Genomic DNA, 21,761 nt, shown 5'->3' with positions numbered 1-21,761 from the left:
AAGACGATCTCGTATAGTTCGTTTAGAAGATGGTTTAAAAAAAAATGACTGTTATGGTTTTTTATCAATATATTTATTTTTGGGCCAGTTTCGACAATGGTAGCTACGTATTAATGAAATATAAAATACAAGTCAATTGCAGGTGAAAGTAAAGTTGTTTTTCGATTATGAAATAGCTTTTCCAGAGATTTACCATTAAATTTGATATTCAACACCTGAGGACAAAACTATTATCAAATAAACAAACATACTTTAGACAATTCTACGTCTTTTAAGGCCTTGATGATCAAAATCCAACCATAAACGCCCTCAAAACAATTTTTTGAAAAAATGTGTTAATATATGAATAGATAGCAAAAATATGAAGGTGACGAATGGTTTTGGCCAGGTACTGTACGTCTATAGGGGTAGGCTCCTGCAGGATTTTTCTACATGGTTATACTCATATGCGGTAAAGCTTAGCGAAAGGTATTGTGACGTAATCAGTCAAACAAACTTTATTAGATTAACTCTTTAAGGAACGATCGTTTTCATTGGTCAATTCAAACCTTCGACCTCACACCTACGAAAATAGAACACACGTACTATAACGTTGAATGGACTGATCAATATTCACGTAGCTGGTCAAGGTCGTTTAAAGCTTCTATCGTCGTATTTGCGTACATGATTGTTTTCTTGATTAAGCAATCACAATTGTAGCTTTTATAAATGTGCATGTGAAATTCATTGGTTTTATAATTTTCTGCAATTGATAGTAAAATTTTAAACTTTAAAATCTTAACAGTTTTCACATCGAAATATTTAATTGAAATTTGTCCTCTGGATCAAGGGACGACATCAAAAGTTCAATGAAAAACTAAAAAAAACCCAATCCACATATTTTTTTCATTGACTCCCCCCTCCCCCCACAAGTTGCTCATCCTGCCTTTTCTTTCACTCAATGGACTCGATGAATTAGCGTTGTACTTGAAAAATGAAACCGTACTTTTCTACAAACACTTTTCATATTCTTTGACAAGTTTCAGGTTTCGACACAGGATAGTGATTTTTTTTCTGATTCCGTTTACTTGAGAAAAAAAATTCCGAAATTGTAAGTAAATTCATAATATGTAACCAACCATGCTTTGTTAAAAAAACGCAGATGGCAAACCATGGCACAGGGGAATTAAATGTAGTTTATAAACTCCAACGATATACTTCATGAGGTATTGCTATTCTCGGTTGAAAAACGAACGTAAATTGTATATAATAATTGTAAATATGTACATGTAAATAGAAACAATCAGTTTTTAAAAAAAAGTGTTAATTCATAAAATGTTTTGATAAAAAGGTGCGTTTCTTCTTGTACATGCATTTAGTGATCCTTAATTTCTTGATATTTTGTTTTTGTATTTCATTTTAAATACGAATACATACTACATGTACTTTAGCGAATAGTTCAACAATGTTATGCAGCTCTATCTTACAGGACAAAATTAAAAAATAAATGTTCATCCATTTAAAATCGAAAACAGTACATTTATATTTAAAAAAGAAGATGTGGTATGATTGCCCTTCTGACCCCTTCTGTCCGATGGGCGTCCGTTTTTTACAGATGTGTTCTTAAAAAGTGGACAAATCTTAACTGCGGGATAATACCTTGTATACTATAAATACATATATAAAAGAAGATGTGGTATGATTGCCAATGAGACAACTCGCCACAAGAGAACAAAATAACACAGAAATTAACAACTATAATAGATCACCGTACGGCTTCAATAATGAGCAAAGCCCATACCACAAAGTCAGCCATAAAAGGCCCCGAAATGACAATGTAAAATAATTCAAACGAGAATTGTTCCTTGTAAACTACGACATTTCTCACAAGTATAAATTTATTATTTTGTTCAACACATGCAAAAGAACTGAATTATCTTCGCCGATGTAACTTTTCAATTTATTACAACAATAATAAAAGAGGAATGTCAGTGCAACCCATCATTAATTATTGTAATGGATCAGTATTATGAGATACTTATTATAAGTGACTACGACATTGTTAGGATTAAAAGTGGTTCATATATTCATTTGTATAAAAGCGGCACATGCATTTTATTTTATCCTTATATTTCTCATTATGCGGTACACGATAATTGAGTTGCTGCATGCATAAAGAACTTAGAATATTACTGAATACAAAATATCAGTATAATATTTCGACCCCACTATTTGAAGTTAACAAAAGATTTATTTAATTCTTTTGACCAAAGGTTTGTAAATTAAACAAATCCTTGTTTTTATGTTCGTAGTAACATAGTACATTCCATTGTCGGTCACCTGTGTCAATTCACGTGCACACTGACTACATTGTTTTTGTATTTGAATCTTTCGGCCAATGAAATGAGACGTTACAAGTTGTTTGTTTATGATACGCCAGAATGTTATCAATGAACTATCAAATGCTAAACTTCACTGCATTTCACTGTAATTAACTTGATTGAATGCCTGCTTAAATATTTCATTCTATTCCTGCAATAGTTTCAGTATGATAATGACGGGTATGTTTATTGAAGTCGCCCTTATTTTGTACTATTATAGAGGCCCCTCATGGGGGGTCCTAGTAATCACATAATCACCATTTTTTTTGCCAATATAATCACATAATCATTAAATATTTGCTTATCTTTAGTAATCAAATAATCATAAACTAAAAATACAGTCCTAGGTAATCAAATAATCATGAAATATTTGGCTTAATAATCAAATAATCATTAAAAAAACGGCCAAGTAATCACATAATCAAAAACCCCATGAGGGCCCTCATTATACAACATCATGTTCCCGAGAGCCGTGGTGAAGTGGTTAGTGCATCGGACTATAGACTTGCTACATGTCCCTTCCTAATTATGTTTTTTTTTCGTCAATTTTGACCCTTTAACAATTTTACTGCTATAACTAGAGGAATGGCATTATACTGACATCTGCAGGACAATTACTCTGGCAGTTATCAGTAATTAGTAAGAAAGAAATATAGAAGATAGGGAATTGTAGCAAGTCTAATCTGACTACTAACATAAAGGTTCCTGGTTCGATTCCCGGTTCTGGATGAAAAATTTAGGGACTGAATTTTCGGCTCTCCCTTAATTGATACCATTTGCGAGTATGGTCTTAAGGAAACGATGATAGTCCGTCGTAAGGGAGGGGACTTTAAATGGCTGACCCGTGTTAAGAGAGAGCCATATCTCTTGCACGTAAAAGACACCCTGGTAGCTTTCGAAAAAGAGTAGGGCAGCATTAACACCCGCAAAGTGGATAGGGATCAATTTAAGTTGCAAAACTTGTTTCCCAATCCACTATAAAACTAACCTAAACTAAACTAAACTAAACTAAACTAAACTAAACTAAACTAAACTAAACTAAACTAAACTAAACTAAACATGTTCCCTGTAAGGAAATGTTTCAGCGCTCGAACATTATGTTGACAGGTTCTAGCGAAAGATATGTTCCCATATTATACATTCTTTTCCAACTTGACGGGCGTCGCATTACTAATCTTCGCTGCTTCAATGATTGGTCCCAATAAAAGTTTTGACTTTGATTGTGCTGCATCACCGTGTATCATCAGTACACCGGATATAGGTACTAACCAAGCGGGCATGATCGATTTTTACCTTACAAGGTAACGAAGATATTTGTTTTGCTTTATCAATATTCAATGTACATTTCTCAACATTTGAAATTCCTGCTCCCAAATAATTTTTGCATCGATTTTTTTTTATTCATAAAACAACTTTGATATTTAAATAAGAACAATTAACTTGTTCATGCGCAAATAGTTGTGAAAGTCAACACCCACTTTCAATTTCGAAACAGTTGTTGAGACATTTACATGTTTTATCTGACAGAAACCTAATACAGGGCAACAGTAATAGTTACCAATCATAAACCTACCTGTGATTACTCATTCCTTGAAACTGTTTGGGTAAAAAACAAGTATGGAAATAAAGTTTTTGTGTACGGTGTACAACAACTTAACTATGCACCGTACATAAGGATTTATGTGGTCAGCTAAACACCGTACACAACGCTTCTTTAGGGAACAACTTCTTTTACAAGTATTTGCACATGCTGTTAGTAATCCCTCTTGTTTTGGGAAAATAATGAGACATCTAAAATCATCAACCTTCAAACAAATCATTTCTTAAAACAGTAATTATGTTTAGATTGAAGTACACATTGATATTATGTGAACAAAACGAAGATTTTTCGTTACCGTGTAAGATCAAAATCGCTCACGTCCGCTTGGTTAGTACCTATATCCGCTGTACGACGATACACGGTGTGCATGGTGTGACCAAATTTCGGCTGTTATAGTGTTTGAAAATTAAATTTAAGATTAAATAGAGGAAAGATTCTAACATGAAAGAAGTAAATCCGGTGTCTTAAAAGGTTAAGATGGTCTTAAATACAGGAAATATTTGATTCAAATTCAAATTAAGTTTAATTGAAAATTTGTCCTCTTTGTCGATTTTCTTTTAAATTCTATAATGAATAATTCTTTAGTCCGTGTACGGTTTTGTACTTTTAATTTCGTCAAATAAAGTGTGATTTATCCTATTTAATTTCATCTTTTATCGTCAACATGTGAATGGTGAGATAATATAATACAAGCGAAAACCCTGGTGATCTGCGGAAACATTTCATTATATTTGCATAAAATCGACATATTGATTGATATGTTCTGATGTTTATAGCCCCTAAAACTTTTAATACGGTTGAACCTGAAAATACCCGGAAATTACAAATAATTGATAGAACTCTGATGTAAACGTTCAAACATTGGTCAGGAACTGTGATCACCTATCTGTAATGTTTGTTACGGTTAATTGAACGTGTTGTAATAGATCAACAAACGACTTGTGGATAGCTCTATCATATAGATCTCGACAGGGGAACGGAACGTGCCCGAGATATCACTTGTAAAAACTTTATTGTGTTGACACAACAATCCGATTATACGAATCTTAATACATTTTAAGATAATATTTACTTTCTTTGACCCTTTAGTGCTGATTTTACAAGTGTTATATGTCATATTTGTACTGGGAGTTTATAGCTACTACTGACATACTGACTGGGAATATGATTTAACTCGTGTTATTTTTGGACTATTATTCTAAAGCTCAGTAATGTCACACAACATCGTGGCTCATCTAACCCCCACAAACTTACTTCCGAGAATACGTGCAGAACAGGAAAATGTATTAGAAGGAAACTTTCAAAGGAATAGAAATCCTAATGATTTGGATCTAACAATAATATCAGCAGAGGCTAATCTTTCTGAAGATGACGTAAAGGTAAGAAGTGCATTTATTTCATTCATAAATTTTAATTACTACACCCTCCCCTTTTCTACATAGGGTCTTAGGGCAAGGTCTGCATTTTTTTGTCAATTACAACCGACCCTCCCCCTTTTCTTTAAAGGGAAAACGCAATTATATTTAATAATATATTCAACTTAACTTAAGCAATTTGAACTTATCGATCTGCTGTTTGCTTAGTTAATCCCCAGGTGGCCCGAATTGATTTTAATTTCATAATTTATTAACTTTCAATGTTAATGCTTGTACGTACGGTTTACGAAATTTTAAGGTCTATTAACGTGATGACTTTTTCTCACTGATACACATTTTTATTAAATCCATATAAATTTTATGGACTTGTATTTACTTTGTTCTGTGCCTATCCAAACTTCAATCAACTTTAAAGGCATCTCTTCTTAAACTAAAAGTTCACACGCTTTTATATATACGATAAAGAGTTAGTGACTGGAAACTTGGGAAATAGTAGAAATGGAAAATATATTAATATATCTAAATTATTAAGCAACACGCTTTGGAAAATTTCTGGTAGAATCAATTGTTTGTGTTTTTCATATCACATATAATCGTAAAAACATGTTCAACTAAGTCACATAGTTAGAACAAAACATATACGTATAGGAAAATTGTTACTTTGTTTTAGATAACAGATATTGGCATATCACCGATTTCGTGACCAGTTATCATTTATTATGTCGACGGACAGGCTGTATTAAACGAATTAATTAATTTATTATTTATAATAAAGATAGTCAAATATATATCGCAGACAAGGACACCGGCTGTGTTAATGCAGACTTTAATTATCATTCACTTGGCTTATGTGTTGGCGGAGGACCAATACTTTTCTACAATCAATAACACAGTTCTTTAGTATAATCACCAGATATTTCCCTAACTATGATAATTTTCTGGGACACTTTCTCATCGTGTTTACGAACATTTACATCAGAATCAACATATATTTGTTTTGCTTTCTATGCGATATTTCTATCCTATATTATTGGTGTATGTACTTATTATACTAACAATAGTTCATTGAAATAAAGTGTATCCTAGAACATGTTGAATTTGATGCCTCCGTCTGATCTTATGATATCGCAGAGAGAATCCAGTCGATATGTGAATACTATAGAGCTTTACATAACAACCCCTATTGTCGAGAAATCGGATATATGTAAGAATTTTAATGACTCGTTTAAACGAGAAAAAATATTATTATTTATTTATTCAGATTTCTCGATAAATAAAGTTATATGAAAGGACATTTTAAATAAAACCGAAATTAATCAAAAAAATTAAGTGTTCAGAAGAATGTAGATTTTGTTTGAACTTTTTTGATTTAATCTGCAAGTACGAATAAATATTTTTTCCAGTAAACACTCGTACGATTGTTGCCATGGCATTATTTTCCAACTTTTTTCATAACTATAATACAGAACAGGTCATTGACAAAGCGACCAATACTTGTGGATGGACTATTTGATATTCGGGGGAAAGGTGGGTGGAGAATTATCCGAAATGGATCTTTTTTAATCTGTTGCTTCGCAAGCATTTATTTCTTTGCCTCACGAATATTTTTTTGTCGAGCCTGCGACTTTTGCCGCAGAAAGCTCGACATAGGGATAATGATCCGGCGGCGGCGACGTTAGCTAACTTAAAAGCTTTATATTTTAGAAGGTGGAAGACCTGGATGCTTTATACTTTGTATATAGATGCCTTATGTTACAAAGTTTCCGTCTGTCACATGTCCATCGTCCTTGACATCATTTTTATTGTTCAATGACTACTTGAAAAAAGTTAAGATGTTTTGTAATGTTAATTTCTCTCTTATTATGAGCAATATGAAAACTATATTTAGTATGTGCGTACCTTGTAAGGTCCTCATGCCTGTCAGACAGTTTTCAATTGACCTCGACCTTATTTCATGGATCAGTGAACAAGGTTATAAGTTTTGGTGGTCAAGTCCATATCTCAGATATAAGTAATAGGACTATATTCGGTATATAGAAGGACTGTAAGGTGTACATGTCCAACTGGCAGGTGTCATCTGACTTTGACCTCATTTTCATGGTTCAGTGGTCATAGGTAAGTTTTTGTGTTTTAGCCTGTTTTTCTTATACTGTATGCAATAGCTCTACTATATTTGGTGTATGGAATGAGTACGAGGTGTACATGTCCAGCTGGTAGGTGTCATCTGACCTTGACCTCATTTTCATGGTTCAGTGGTCAAAATAAAGATTTTGAGTTCAGGTCTATTTTTCTAATACTTTATGCAATAAATCAACTATATTTGGTGTATGGACATATTTTATGATGCACATGTTAGTCTTGCTGGTTTTATTTGACCTTTACCCAATTTTCACGGTTTATTGCTCACTGTTAAGTTTTGTGTTTAGGTCTGTTTTTCTTAAAATATGAGCAATATGTCAACTGTATTTGTTGTATGGAATGATTGTAAACTACATGTCTGCCTGGCATGGTTGACCTTACCTTGACCTCATTTTCATGGTTAAGTGGTCAATTTTTAGTTTCTTGGTTGGTCTATTTCTTAGAAACTATAAGCAACAGATCAACTATATTTAGTGTATACTATTGAATGATTGTAAGGTGTACATGTATTTCTCTGTTGGTTTATATCACCTCGACCTTATTTTCTTGGATCATGTTATAAAGTTAATGTAATATTTGTGGTAAAGCTTAATATTTAGGACTTTCAAAATGATATCAATGATTTGTTAAGAAGGCGAGACATTTCAGCGTGTGCACTCTTGTTTTACTTTTGTACACATTTGTATCATCAATTACCCCTCCATTTTATGTTACAGAATATTAATTTCCTTCCTGTCTTGTGTAATATCATTTTATTTCAATTGTTACCAGGCCAAATCCTCCTCCATCTCCCACCTGGAAATCATATGATTGTCTCCGTATTAGGACTGTTGTCTTACTTATGTCGATGCTTTATGAGTTTTATGAAGGGTAAGAAAGGCGACACCCACACATTTTTGTATGATATATGATACAAAATCAACATATAAAATCAACGCAGTTAGACAAAAGTAACACGGCAGGTGTCGCAAGCCGGGAGCAGGAACTACTGACCCTTCCATAACAACCTCCTATGCGACACCCGAGTTCACTCAGGTTTTTGATGGGATTGTGTTGTCCATTTTATAGTTTTCTTTGCAGTGTTTTCTAATGATTGTTTGTCTTTTCGTCTCTCTTATGCCACATTGCTGTCTTTTTTATAGGAATAATCATTGCCCATTTATATTTTCTATTTTTTGTTTAACCATTAACAAACTTAAGGGCACGATCAAACCTCTCTCTTAGCCACCGTCTTGTTTAACGACATATCTATTGAGAAATGCATATAAAGGCAAACTGGTTTGTAAACATTTGAATCCTCTACTAATATTTCGGGGTTTTTGTTCCAAATATGAATCTTGATGATGGGTCGAATTTATACTGCTAGGTTGAAGCGATATTTGCCTGAGAACGGTCATCCTAGTTCGTTTTGATATTTAAGATGATTTATAATGATTTTTAAAATCTAAATTGTCGTAGGGGAGAGCGGAGATAATATGAAACATGCTTGATTTAAAGCTCGTGTATTCTTTCACCCTTTTCGAGAGTCTACGGGAAATGCAAAACATGCATTAGAAACTGAGTGAACAATAAAAAAAACTCAGTTCCTTGAATTGAGAATCTATATATTTAATAAGCAACATGATTTATTATAAACATGGGGACTGAATTCTTAAATCAAACTTAAATTATATAAACTTGGCTATGAAATTTCATTTTATTTACACAGTTTCAAATTTCTCAGATGTAATTGTTGAATGAAAAATTCTATTAACAGAGTTGTATATGTTAAACAGTTTCAATTGAAAAGAGCGAACAACTTCACCGGAGTGTGATAACTAATTCTTTTGATTTATATCTGAAATTTAAACAAAATTATTGAGTTTAATGTTCCTTATCAGGTCTTTTCGATGTCATTATCATTTTTTATTCTCATTAACTGCACATTTATAAGGTTACTGATATACAATCTTTGAAGGTACAAACATACATGTATATACATAAATGGTCTTAGGTTTTGATTTACAATTGAACGTACCAGATTTCAATAGTTTTTATCCTTTGATTATACCGTGATGAAGTTATATATCAGAAATATAATAAATGTTCCCATACAGGGAAAAAAATAACAATCTACTTTATTTTTTTTTTACAAGTTAATGAATATATTAGATATACAGTTAGATTTACGTCGCTCTAAAATAGTCTGAATAAAGAAAGGAATTCAACAAAAAATGTAAAAACAAAATCGTCTTAAATCATTTAGTTCATACCAAGAAAACATGCAAAAGCGATAGTATTAAACCTCCAACAACTTTTTCGAAGGGTCTGTATGTAGCATTTAGAAAGTAAAATGTCTGCCTCTATCCTCCCTTTTCAGTTGCAGTTATACCGTCTATAGTAACCCCACTTTTTACTGAATTTATTGTTAACTTGGAAGTTAACATTATAAGTTCGTGCACTGTTGATCATGGCTGGACACCATCATATAGTCGGTACAGTATATATAAAACAACCAAAAAGTCGTTCTAGAAAAAAGGGTGGATTTACAACGAGATCATGGCAGCACAAAACATTAACAGAGAACTAGAATTATACCAGAAACGTATTAAAGTGGCGGCAGGAGACACGGTACCCCTTATGAAGCTACACGTATGGTTATTCCATTGACTTTCTACATGCTACACTCCAAAAATTGCATAGTTCCCCCTCCCTTATGCGATTCCATCACTGAAAACGTGAAATCACTCTCCGAAAAAAGAGTGATTGGAGTTAAAGCAACGAAAATTATGGCTGCGTTCAATATTTTCTTTCGTATATAGATATATTTTAGCCATGAATAATACGTTAACATGGTACTTCAATATGGTAATGTTGAAATTGAAATAAGATAATTGTCACAGTTTAAAGACATTAACTGTCGCTAATTAGATACATTTATATTATACTCGCCCAAATAAACTAAAATAAATGAGTACATTTATCTTGAAATGGGTCAAACATGTTATCATATCAACAAGAGCATGTTATTTCCTATTGAATTTAAATACTCCTTTCCGGAGGTCGTTTGACCTTTGATGGGATCAGCCCATAAATTAAGATCCCATTAAATGAATGTCTATTCGAGGATTTTAATAGTTAGTATCCGCCTAATGTATACTTTTTGATGATTTTCTGAAGGCCAAAGTCAGTATAATGTGTTATGTCTCAATTTGTTGAGTTTTTCAATTGTTCATGATCTCCGAATATCATAATAGATGTACAAGAAAAGCCATGTAGTCGCCGTACGTCAAACTAAAATTAAAGGCTTATGTCAGAATAGAAATCAGTGTTTTCATATTCTGAAATTGAATGAAAAAGTTCGATTCGTGTGTAAAGTATTAATAAGAATAAGATTAGACTTTAAGCATACCTTTTTTTTTATAATGATTCGTTATACTTTATAGCCAATTTATTATATTTATTTACTAATTTTCAGATTTTATTTTCGTCAGTTGCAAACTGTTTTAAGATTTGACATAAAAAAACAAAACAAAAAAAAAAAAACAGAAGAATTTGGTGGTCTACTTTGCTAATGCTTTTAACGACAGGTTATCATTTTTTTTATCGGACAAAAAAGTTCAAAACTCATGCCAGCTAGCACAGGCACTTGTCTCAGGAATTTTTTTTTCTATATACCTTAAATTAAGGTATATAGGAATTTTTTTTCTGGGACAAGTGCCTGTGCCAGCTAGCGTAAAATTGGGAAAGGAAATGGGGAATGCGTCAAAGCGACAACAACCCTACCATAGAGCAGACAACAGCCTAAGGCCACCAATGGGTCTTCAATGTAGTGAGAAACCCCCGCAGCCGGAGGCGTCCTTCAGCTGGCCCCTTAAAAATATGTATATTAGTTCAGTGATAATGGACGTCATACTAAACTCCGAATTATACACAAGAAACTAAAAATTAAAATTCATACAAGACTAACAAAAGCCAGAGGCACCTGAATTGGGATGCCCCCCCCCCCCCTTTTTCAGAAAAAAATTGGTTGGTTATATAGGGAATCACTGAAGCGTGACGGAATCCCCCCCTTTTTAGGCAGTCAGTGGGCCCCCTCTTATGAAAATTTCTAGATCCGCCACTGAATAGTTATTATAAGTAAATTGTGCTTTCTTCTCCACACAGAATGCTCACAATTTATAAGAACACAATTGCAAACCTTCATTAGAAAGAACAGAGCGATACTCCTATATTAATTTATTTCATATTTAAATGGAGATGCTCAAAAGACGACTTACTTTTTAGAGAGATCAATCTGTTCAAAATCATAGGGTTGATTGAGATGTCCAGTGACAAATATTAGTAGCATTTAAGGGATGATCACATGTGAATGAGATATGAATATAGAATCCTTTTTTCTTTTAACGTGCAAGATCGCCAGATACAAAATGGTCGATTCAGAACCGACCTGATGTGTGTTTTATATGTCTGCATTTATAAACTCAGTGACGCTCAACTAAACAAAAGTAGAAGGCAAATGAAAATACGAATTAAATTTAAGACAATTGAAGCCAATTATGTTATAAATTTGAAGTGTTTTGAATATTATAAAGACATTTTTAAACAGTAAATTTGCAGGAAATTTGCAGAAACTGAACTTATCAATTATAACTTTATTGTCATATAAACATCTATAGGGTTGTTTATGAATAATTATATCAAAATATAAAACACAGAAATACCAATTCAATCAATTAATATGATATTTCATGTCAACACATAATTAATGATTGCTGTTTGCCAGACTGGAGATACCCTAGGGACGAACCTGGAAAAAAAGTCACAACAGCAAAATACATTGTTATAAGAAAAACACTGCAAAACTATGTTAACCTTGTTTTTGTATAACTGATGTAAAATAGATTATATTCTGTACAGTGCAGATTCACAAACTTCACTATAACTTATGAAAACAATTACTGTTTGACAAGAGAATATCAGTACACTGAATGATTGATTGCACTTATTTTACAGAAATGGTATCAACACAGATTAGCATGCTGGAGACAGCAACAAGGACTCCCTGCAAATAGTGGTTCTGTCAAGGACTAATGTCAAGGTCATTCACAGGTCACATTGACCTATATATTTACTCAGGAAAGATTGGATTGTTCTTGATATTATAGTGTTAAATTCCAAATTTGTTGTTGTGTTGTGAAGTTAATTTCTGTCATTGAGATTGAAATGTTTTACTATTATAATGAAACTAATGATAGTATTGATATAAACGACAACCCAGAAATATGAGCAATGAATCAAATTTATTGTGATTTTCACAAATGGCTAAAATCTAACTTGGTGTACATTTCTTTCAAGAAATAGTCCAGAATCATTCCAGAAACGAGGAGCTGCCCACCATAGACAACAATACGATTGTGCCTGAGAAAGCTTTTAAATAGGACTTTTATACTTTCTATTCATATTACATATTTTCAAAGGAATAGAATATATTTACTATAAAATATCAAGTAAAAGCGAATTTTAATGCATTCTGCTATCTGTCTCATTGGTCAATCTCATTTAATAGCAAATATTTTTGTAAAAACATTTTTAGTCTTATAGTAATTAAGATGCAGCATAAATCATGCATGAGTTAATTAAATTAGTATTATATTATTAAAGAAATAGTAGACCCCCCAAAAAAAACCCAACCCAAAACAAACAAAAAAAGAACTTATAAATATCATTGTTGTAAGCCGTTTTTATTTTGATTTCAATAGGTAAATAATTTATTGAAAAGAGGGGAGTTGCAAGATTATTTTCAACATATAGTATGGTTTATGCTGCAAGACAAGAAAAAAATGCAATGTAGCTATGTATGTGCAATATATAAAATAATTTTTCCTTTATGCATGTTTTATATGTAAATGTAGTAATGTTTATGTTGGGTTAAAATGTGCAGAATTGAATATATGAATGAAGAGGTCATCAGTTCTGAGTGCAGAAGTTTTAGTATTTTATTAATGAATATCCTCATTGTCAATCAGGGATTTGTAAAGCGCACATATTTCCATGTTGTTTTGTGAAACTGTTTATATGTACCAGCATATTCCCATGTTGGTTTTTCCACTATTTTGCTTTGTGTTATTACTTCAGATATATATTAAACTGTTATGACAATTTCGTCTTTCTAATTAAGTCATTTTATTTTTTTCTATGATGGGTTTATAAGGGATACACAATCACAAGATGTCAATCACTTTGGTAAATTTTTGTCAGACAATTCAATATCTAAAAATAATGCTGAATGAGATATAACAAGAGTGCACACGCTGAAATGTCGCCTTCTTTACTAATCATTGATATTATGTTGATAGTCCTAAATATAAATCTTTATTACAACTGTCACAAAAACTTAATTAACCAAGAAAACTAAACATTGACCAATGAACCATGAAAATGAGGTCAAGGCCAGACAGGCATGTACAGCTAACAATTTTTCCATACAACAAAAATAGTTGACCTATTGCTTATAGTTTAAGAAAAACAGACCAAAACACAAAAACTTAACACTGAGCAATGAACTGTGAAAATGAGGTCAAGGTCATATAAAACCTGCCTGTCTGACAAATACACCATAAAATATTTCCATACACCAAATATAGTTGACCTATTGCAATTAGAATAAGAAAAAAAAGACCAAAACTCAAAAACTTAGCTTTGACTACAGAACCATGAAAATGAGGTCAAGGTTAGATGACACCTGCCAGCTAGACATGTACACCTTTCAATCATTCCATACACCAAACATAGTAGGCCTATTGCATACAGTGTAAAAAAACCAGACCAAAACACAATAACTTAACTAGAATGAAATTCAAAACAGTGTGGCTGTGGCCATTGATTGACACATTAAATTCATCCATTGACTGGGACAATTTACGTGAACGTTTGTCTGTAACGACCACTGTTCACGACGCACCTACGATAGACATTTAAACTGTGGGGTCACCAAAGGTTTCTTAACGCCTTTAATTATAAAATAATTCGAAAAATTAATCAGGAATAACCTTTATGTTTTGATTTATATAATTAGTATAAATCAAAACATCGTGTTATTTCTGATTAATTTTTTGAATTACTTTATTAAGGTGCTGTGAAACTTTGGTGGCCCCATAGTTTAAGTGTCTTTAAAAAGTACATAGTGAGCAGTGGTTGTTACATACAAACGTTCACCAAAATTGTCCCAGTCAATGGATGAATTTAATGTGTCAATCATTAGCCACAGCCACACTGTTTTGAATTTCATTCTATAACCACTGAACCATGAAAATGAGGTCAAGGTCAGATGACACCTGCCAGTTGGACATTTACACCTTTCAGTCCTTCCATACACCGAATATACTAGACCTTTTGCTTAAAGTATCTGAGATATGGACTTGACCACCAAAACTTAACCTTGTTCACTGATCCATGAAATGAGGATGAGGTCAAGTGAAAACTGTCTGACTGGCATGAGAACCTTGCAAGGTACAAACTTACCAAATATAGTTATCATATTACTTATAATAAGAGAGAATTTAACATTAACTTTTTCAAGTAGTCACTGAAACATGAAAATGAGGTCAAGGACATTCGTAACATGAGGCATCCATATACAAAGTATGAAGCATCCAGGTCTTCCACCTTCTTAAATATAAAGCTTTTAAGAAGTTAGCTAACACCACCAGATCCCTATGTCGACCTTTCTGCAACAAAAGTTGCAGGCTCGACAAAAATTGGAGAAAAGTGTGAGGAGTGGGTGTATAATAAACTCATGTCAGCAGTAAATGTAAATACATATGGAAATCAGTTGTTTTAAAATAATGGAGAAGATATGAAAAGTACACTGTTTTGGCCCCTTCAAAATCATAACAACTCCAAAATATTAATCTTGAGATTAAGTTATTCATATTCGAATATTACAAAAGATTAACCCAATAATATAAATTTGATCCAAAATGTTTTTTTAAAGATCTTGATGTATCACTAAGCTACCACTATTTTATATAGAAGGTTTAAATAGAAATAAGTGTCTGGGAATTTTCCCTAGCATAAATTGCAAGAATAACCCCTTATTTTCTCATTTAAAAAAAAAAATACTGTCAAGTCATCATATTTGTGGATATCAGCTTTTGTGGTTTGTGATTGAATGCAGGTTGGTTTCATGCTGTGTTCACCAGCCAAGTTATCATTACACATATGCTGACATGAAATATCATTGATGCAGTCGTTTTTCTGTAATTTTACATTTTGTTAAACCTTAAAATAATTCAAAACACTTAAGGTTTTTTCTATATCTGCTATAGCCAGATTTGCCACAACATTTTTTCAATGCTTTTTATCTTAGTAACCAGAGACAGATTTACTGGATTTTCCAGGGGGCTTGGTCCCACTTTTGTGATGGATTATTCAGGAAATCACAGGAGCATGACTGGAGTGTCTCCCCTCTCAGGCAGTCAATGCACCTCCCTTATGAAAATTTCTGGATCTGCCACTGGTAACTGATTTGGTTTTTCCATCTGCTTGATTAGAGTACCACTGATAAGTCTTGCATAGACACAGCACACACCTTGTGTACTTTTAAATGTGAAGGAAAACTTATTCAATTTATGTAAAATCATAGTTCCTGTTAACTATGAAAATGATACACCAAAAAATAATACTATCTCAGATGCCTTTCCACAAAAAAAAAACACAGAACTTTTCAGTTTGTCTGCCACTGCTAGAAATGAAACATTTCCCCATAATTTCAGGGAAAAAGTTATCTCTTAAATAAAAATACTGGTATTTCACACTCTTAAATGAAAATACATGTATTTCACATTCAGGCACATAGATGAATGTTTTTCGAACGTCATTATGTCAACTGACATAAAATCTAAAGTCATTTATACCAATTTCAAAGAATTTCAATTCCAAGAATGCAAGTGTCTCTCACAAGTAGGCGAAGATTTTTTTATTACAAAATACTTGATGTCAATTTCTATTTACCAAAAAATCCACAAAAAAATATTTCTGTTCCATTTCTTGACCTTGTAGTAAAAATATTTGACAAACAATAAGAGATAAGAAATTGTTAATATTGAAATCATACATGTCATTATTTGGTTTATGAGATACATAGCCTATATAGACCGACATACTTATTTGAAATTGAAATCTATAAGAGGACTTTACTAGTAAGTACTAAATAAACAAAAGGATTTCATTTAATGGATAAAAGCAAGAATCAATCAACACTGAGAGGTACTTCTGGATAATAAAAGTTAGAGTAAATATAAGTGATTAGAAACAATCAATAATTTAAGTTCATTTACTGCTGTGTTTTTAATACAAATTGAGATATCATATATCCCTTTGTTATTACAATTGTGAAAAAAATAGGAAAGCTAATTTGTTTCCTTTTTTTTACTGCATTCCAAAAAAAACCCCTCAAAAACACAACCCCCCTCTTGATGTTTTTCCACCACAGCTCTATTTAATTATTTCCTGTGTTTGCGGTCTCATTGACCCTTTATCTCCTTTTTTTCATATTGATGTAGAACATATTGCCATTGTTTACAAATTTCTTCTCCATTTTTGGTATTAATTAAAAAAAAATCCAATCAACATTTAAATGAATAAACTAAAACAACATCAAGTAGCTTGGGCATTTATACATATATTGTGTATGTGTTCTCATTCTTATCATACATTAAAAAATTGACACTGGATTTTATGCACATGAAAATCAATAAATATATTGTGAAATTAAAACAGAGGCTTTGCTCTAAAGAGCCTGTATTGCTCACAGAAGTCTTTTGGGCCGGGTCTGCTTAAAATATTTTAAAATCATTTTGTCAATTTCTTCAGACCAAATTGTCACCAGATAGGGAAAGAGGGATCTATATTGAGATTTTTTCAACCTGCTAAACTGCAATTTTAAAAGACGTCCACAGAGAGTAAGATCACTGAGATCAATAAAATACCTCGTAAACTATTAAAGAGTGGTCTCCTAATTATAAGTATAAAACCATTGTGTCAATACTTTATTTCCATATTTATATTGTATGAAAACATCAACACATGATATGATCAATCATCAATAGTTACTGGTTAATGATATTTCTGATGTAATGAAAGAGAAATAACAAAAATAATTACAATCAATTATATGGATATTGGACGTAAATTTTCTGTAATTACTCGCAATCACAATTTAAACTGATCAATGTCATGAATGTGTAGTCTAATCATTTGAAAAAAATATTCATTTCATTGTGTTTAAAATTTTGATATTTTGATTCACAACAACACTCTCAAGAAGCTGGTACTATACAACTAATCTATAAAAATATTTCAACAATTTGTCACGATTCTGTGTACCATAGCTAGATGATGGAATTGCTCATATATATAACCTGCTTATTAAAACATAAATTGTCCTGAATGATGAATAAAAGAGATTGTTAAATGAAGAACACAAGTTATAAATTTTCATGCTTGAAATCAGTAATTTACTATTCTGTCCAAATACTGTTCTTATCTAAGCATGTAAAGCATTGGTTTATGCTTAACATGGTTAGATAAGAACATATTAGAATAAGGCTTTAAGAAATCGAAAACTGAAGTTAACATATGAAATGATATACAATCATGAAACCTGAAGTAAACACGTGATTTCCAATATATGGCAGCATTTTAGAATAAAATTACTCTTTATAATTATTTTACACTAACACAGAAGCAAAAAAAAAAGACTAAATTATATGGCATGGACATGGAAGCACCAACTTAACCAAAATATGCTAAACATATTACTGTTATAATAGAGATTTCTACAACACTGACTAAAATAAAAATTTTATAAATGAAAGTAATTATAGTTATAGTTAAGTATAGATTCATGTCTGTATTTCAAAATAGAAAAGATTAAATATCAAGACATGCAGATTCTTCATTATGAATTCTGTTTTGGCCCTAAATCAATATAATGAAAATATTCGCTAAAGCTTCTTCATGATTTTATAAAACATATCCACCATTCCATACAAAGTCTTTGCTGCATTTAACCATTGAAACTGACATAAATTTCCAACTTTAATAATAAATTTCTTCTATAAACAATGTGCATCAATAAAAAAGCATCAACTTGTATAAAGCTAATCTACAATCACCTAAGCAAAAATGTCTTTCAGACAACTTTCTTAAATGAATTTTCAAATTGGAAATATATTAGAATATTGTTAGAGTTTGTGATCAACCAATAGGTTGTGTCTCTTTCATCATCCACTTTAAGGCCTCTTGTTTTCCTTGTCGTTTCAACTCAGCACCCACTTCATCTCTAACTTGTGTATGGTAATCATTGATCCAATTTACCTGTAAAACAAGAAATAAATTACTATTTATATACATTTGTATTAAAAGCACTATTTGGCTTACTAAATTATCTCCCAATATGCAACATTCAAACTTCAAAGATCAAAGAATTGTGAAATATTATCTGTTTTACAACAACCAAATAACCATATATTTCAAACAATATTTGACTTACAAAATTATCTCCCCTATTGAACTATTTCACATACTAAATTATCTCTCTTTTTAAAATATTTGACTGAAATTATCTCCAAATCTGCAATATTTCATTTATTTCATCAAGCAATGACCTGTCAAACTGAAGTCAAGGTCGAGCAAACCTGTCTAAGGAACATATATTCCTTATACATCCTCATGCAAAATATTTAAGAAATGACTAATATTTTTTCTGTCTATGAAGAAATAACATAAAAAATTTGGTGCACACTGAATAACGCGCGTAGAAAACCATGAAAAAACGTTGATGACGTCACAGTCACATGACTAAATTATGTCTATGGGGTCATAACAAAATAACGTCAGCCAATCAGAAGACGTGTTACATCCAAAATTAAATTATTATTATATATTATTTGTATATTTTTCATACTTTTTGAGATATAGATAATATAAGCCAATAATAACAACTGATACAGATAAATAAATTTGACAACAATTGACATATATAAGAAACATCAAATCAACACAGCAAGTATTGCCTAGTTATGTTGTCACTGAGTCTGTCCTGAAAACTTCAGCTAACCACTGCAGTTAGATAATGTGATCAAACCAATATGACTAAAATAAACTTGTTTCAACAATTCCACTTAACAAATGTTTCATCAAATTCACTTTACACTGATTGATGATGTCTTGTCATGTCTTGCATTACTACTGACAATACTTTACCTGATCAATAAAGGCCAAAAATGAAGGACCTAAACAGATAAGAAACAAGAGTTCAAAACATTGCAGTGTGAATGTGAACACTGATATTATTTTATAATTTACAGAAATATACTTGATACTACCTACCTCTTTTTCTGTAAGTAATGATGGATCTATCATTTTATTCTGAAGTGGTACTAGGGTGATTGTTTCAAATGTTAGAAATCCTTTGTTCTTAAAGTTGTGCTGAAAACAAACAAAAAAATTTAGAAGGATATAAGCAAATATGTATTTTAGCTTGGTAATTATCATACTTCTTTGGTTAAATCACTAAACCATCTCATTTTACATAGCATCAGACAAAAATATTTTTCAGTTATTATTATCGTATCCTCTATGGTTTAAATAACAAACCTGTGTATCAGCTTTCTTGACAAGAGCCAAGTTTTCTATTCTGACACCAAACTTTCCATCTTCATAGTAACCAGGCTCTGAATGGAGAATTAAAACATATTAAAGTATAATTGCAAAGAAATTGGGATAAAAGAAACCAAAATTAAAATTAACAAGAATGTGTCCATAGTACACAGATGCCCTACTCCCAATATCATTCTCTATGTTCAGTGGACCGTGAAATTGGGGTCAAAACTTTAATTTGGAATTAAAATTAGAAAGATCATATCATAGGGAACATGTGTACTAAGTTTCAAGTTGATGTAACTTTAACTTCATCAAAAACTACCTTGACCAAAAACTTTAACCTGAACTTTGCACTATCATTTTCTATGTTCAGTGGACCATGAAATTGGGGTCAAAACTATAATTTGGCATTAAAATTAGAAAGATCATATCATGGGGAACATGTGTATTAAGTTTCAAGTTGATTGGACTTCAGCTTCATCAAAAACTACCTCGACCAAAAACTTTAACCGGACGGACGGACGGAGGCACAGACCAGAAAACATAATGCCCCTCTACTATCGTAGGTGGGGCATAAAAACCAATTGTCCTGAGAACAATTGAAGGTCTTTCCACTAGTAAGGATCTATTTTGATATGAAAATATTAAAATTTAATTTTAAATGTCAACTCCAGTATCAAATGACAGTTTATTGTATGCTGATTCCAAAAATATATGGTTTCTATACAAAAAAAATATAAATAAGGGAGATAATTTCTTACTTCTGGTTTGAAAATGCCACTTCCGGTTTTGTTTGATAGTTTACTCGACACGGATTCCAAAAATATATAGTTCTATATACTTTTACATTAATTATGTACAAAAAATAGCTACTTCTGGTTTACAAAAGGTTACTTCCAGTTTGCTTTTTCACTAAAAAGTGTCTAAATTATTTCTTCAGATGAACCTGAAATTTGGGGCCAAAAGCGGCCCTTACTGGACCTACTCCTTTGTGACAATTCTTCATTTTCCAATACCTGGTTTGAAAATCCAAACATAAAATATTTTTTGGAAAATATGATTTTATATGTAATATATAGAAACAACTATTTCTATCAATGCACTTCAGATCTCTATATGTTAATTTCTGGTTTGTTACACTATAACGTAGATGTTTACCACACATATGCTTTTATTAAAATCATCCTAAAATTCAATGTATCAAACAACAATAAACAATAAATACATATAAGGGAAACAATTTCATATTTGAATTGCTTGTACAAGAACTTGTGGTTTTAAACAAAAATGTGTAATAAAAAAAATGAAAGTTCATTCCTATCACCATTTACAGTGTATCAACTTCAATATATAATTCTTAATTGAAAATTAAACTTTTTTTGTTTCTTGATTTACTATTGGTTAATGATAATAGTAATGGTTCAGTTTAACAAAATTATGTTAAACCTGACATACATTTTATGTGTTGAGAAGACCAAGGACAAATGATACAACATAATAGATTCCAATATCTTTCACTTACCATCTGATAAAATCATCCCCTCTTCTAATGGCACATCTGTTAATGATACTCTTGGACTTATACCACATGGACCTGTAATCATAAAAATACAATACAAGGAATGTACTAAATATTTC

At 31.7% G+C, this 21,761-nt stretch overlaps 1 protein-coding gene and 1 long non-coding RNA gene across 3 annotated transcripts in view; one reads left to right on the top strand and one right to left on the bottom strand.

The window, feature by feature from the left end:
- Positions 1-9,511: 9,511 nt before the first annotated feature.
- On the top strand, positions 9,512-13,616 carry LOC143071977 (uncharacterized). The gene is made up of 2 exons (XR_012977008.1): positions 9,512-10,106; positions 12,471-13,616. It is a non-coding gene; the product is annotated as an uncharacterized LOC143071977 (long non-coding RNA).
- A 3,501-nt stretch (positions 13,617-17,117) lies between these two features.
- The window catches only part of LOC143071976 (xaa-Pro aminopeptidase 1-like), a 40,284-nt gene continuing 35,640 nt past the window's right edge, over positions 17,118-21,761 (bottom strand). For both annotated transcript variants that reach the window (XM_076246704.1, XM_076246705.1), the window contains exons 20-23: positions 21,646-21,717; positions 20,118-20,194; positions 19,851-19,949; positions 17,118-18,836 (exon numbers count right to left, since the gene is read on the bottom strand). In XM_076246704.1, the coding sequence (XP_076102819.1) occupies positions 18,717-18,836; positions 19,851-19,949; positions 20,118-20,194; positions 21,646-21,717 (368 nt within the window). In that variant the 3' untranslated portion in view covers positions 17,118-18,716. The remainder of the gene's footprint in view (positions 18,837-19,850; positions 19,950-20,117; positions 20,195-21,645; positions 21,718-21,761) is intronic.

Source organism: Mytilus galloprovincialis, chromosome 4 (genome assembly GCF_965363235.1).
Source record: "Mytilus galloprovincialis chromosome 4, xbMytGall1.hap1.1, whole genome shotgun sequence".
Classification (NCBI taxonomy): Eukaryota; Metazoa; Mollusca; class Bivalvia; order Mytilida; family Mytilidae; genus Mytilus; species Mytilus galloprovincialis.
Note: the sequence above shows the minus strand (reverse complement) of the source record. Positions and strands in the feature narration are given on the sequence as shown.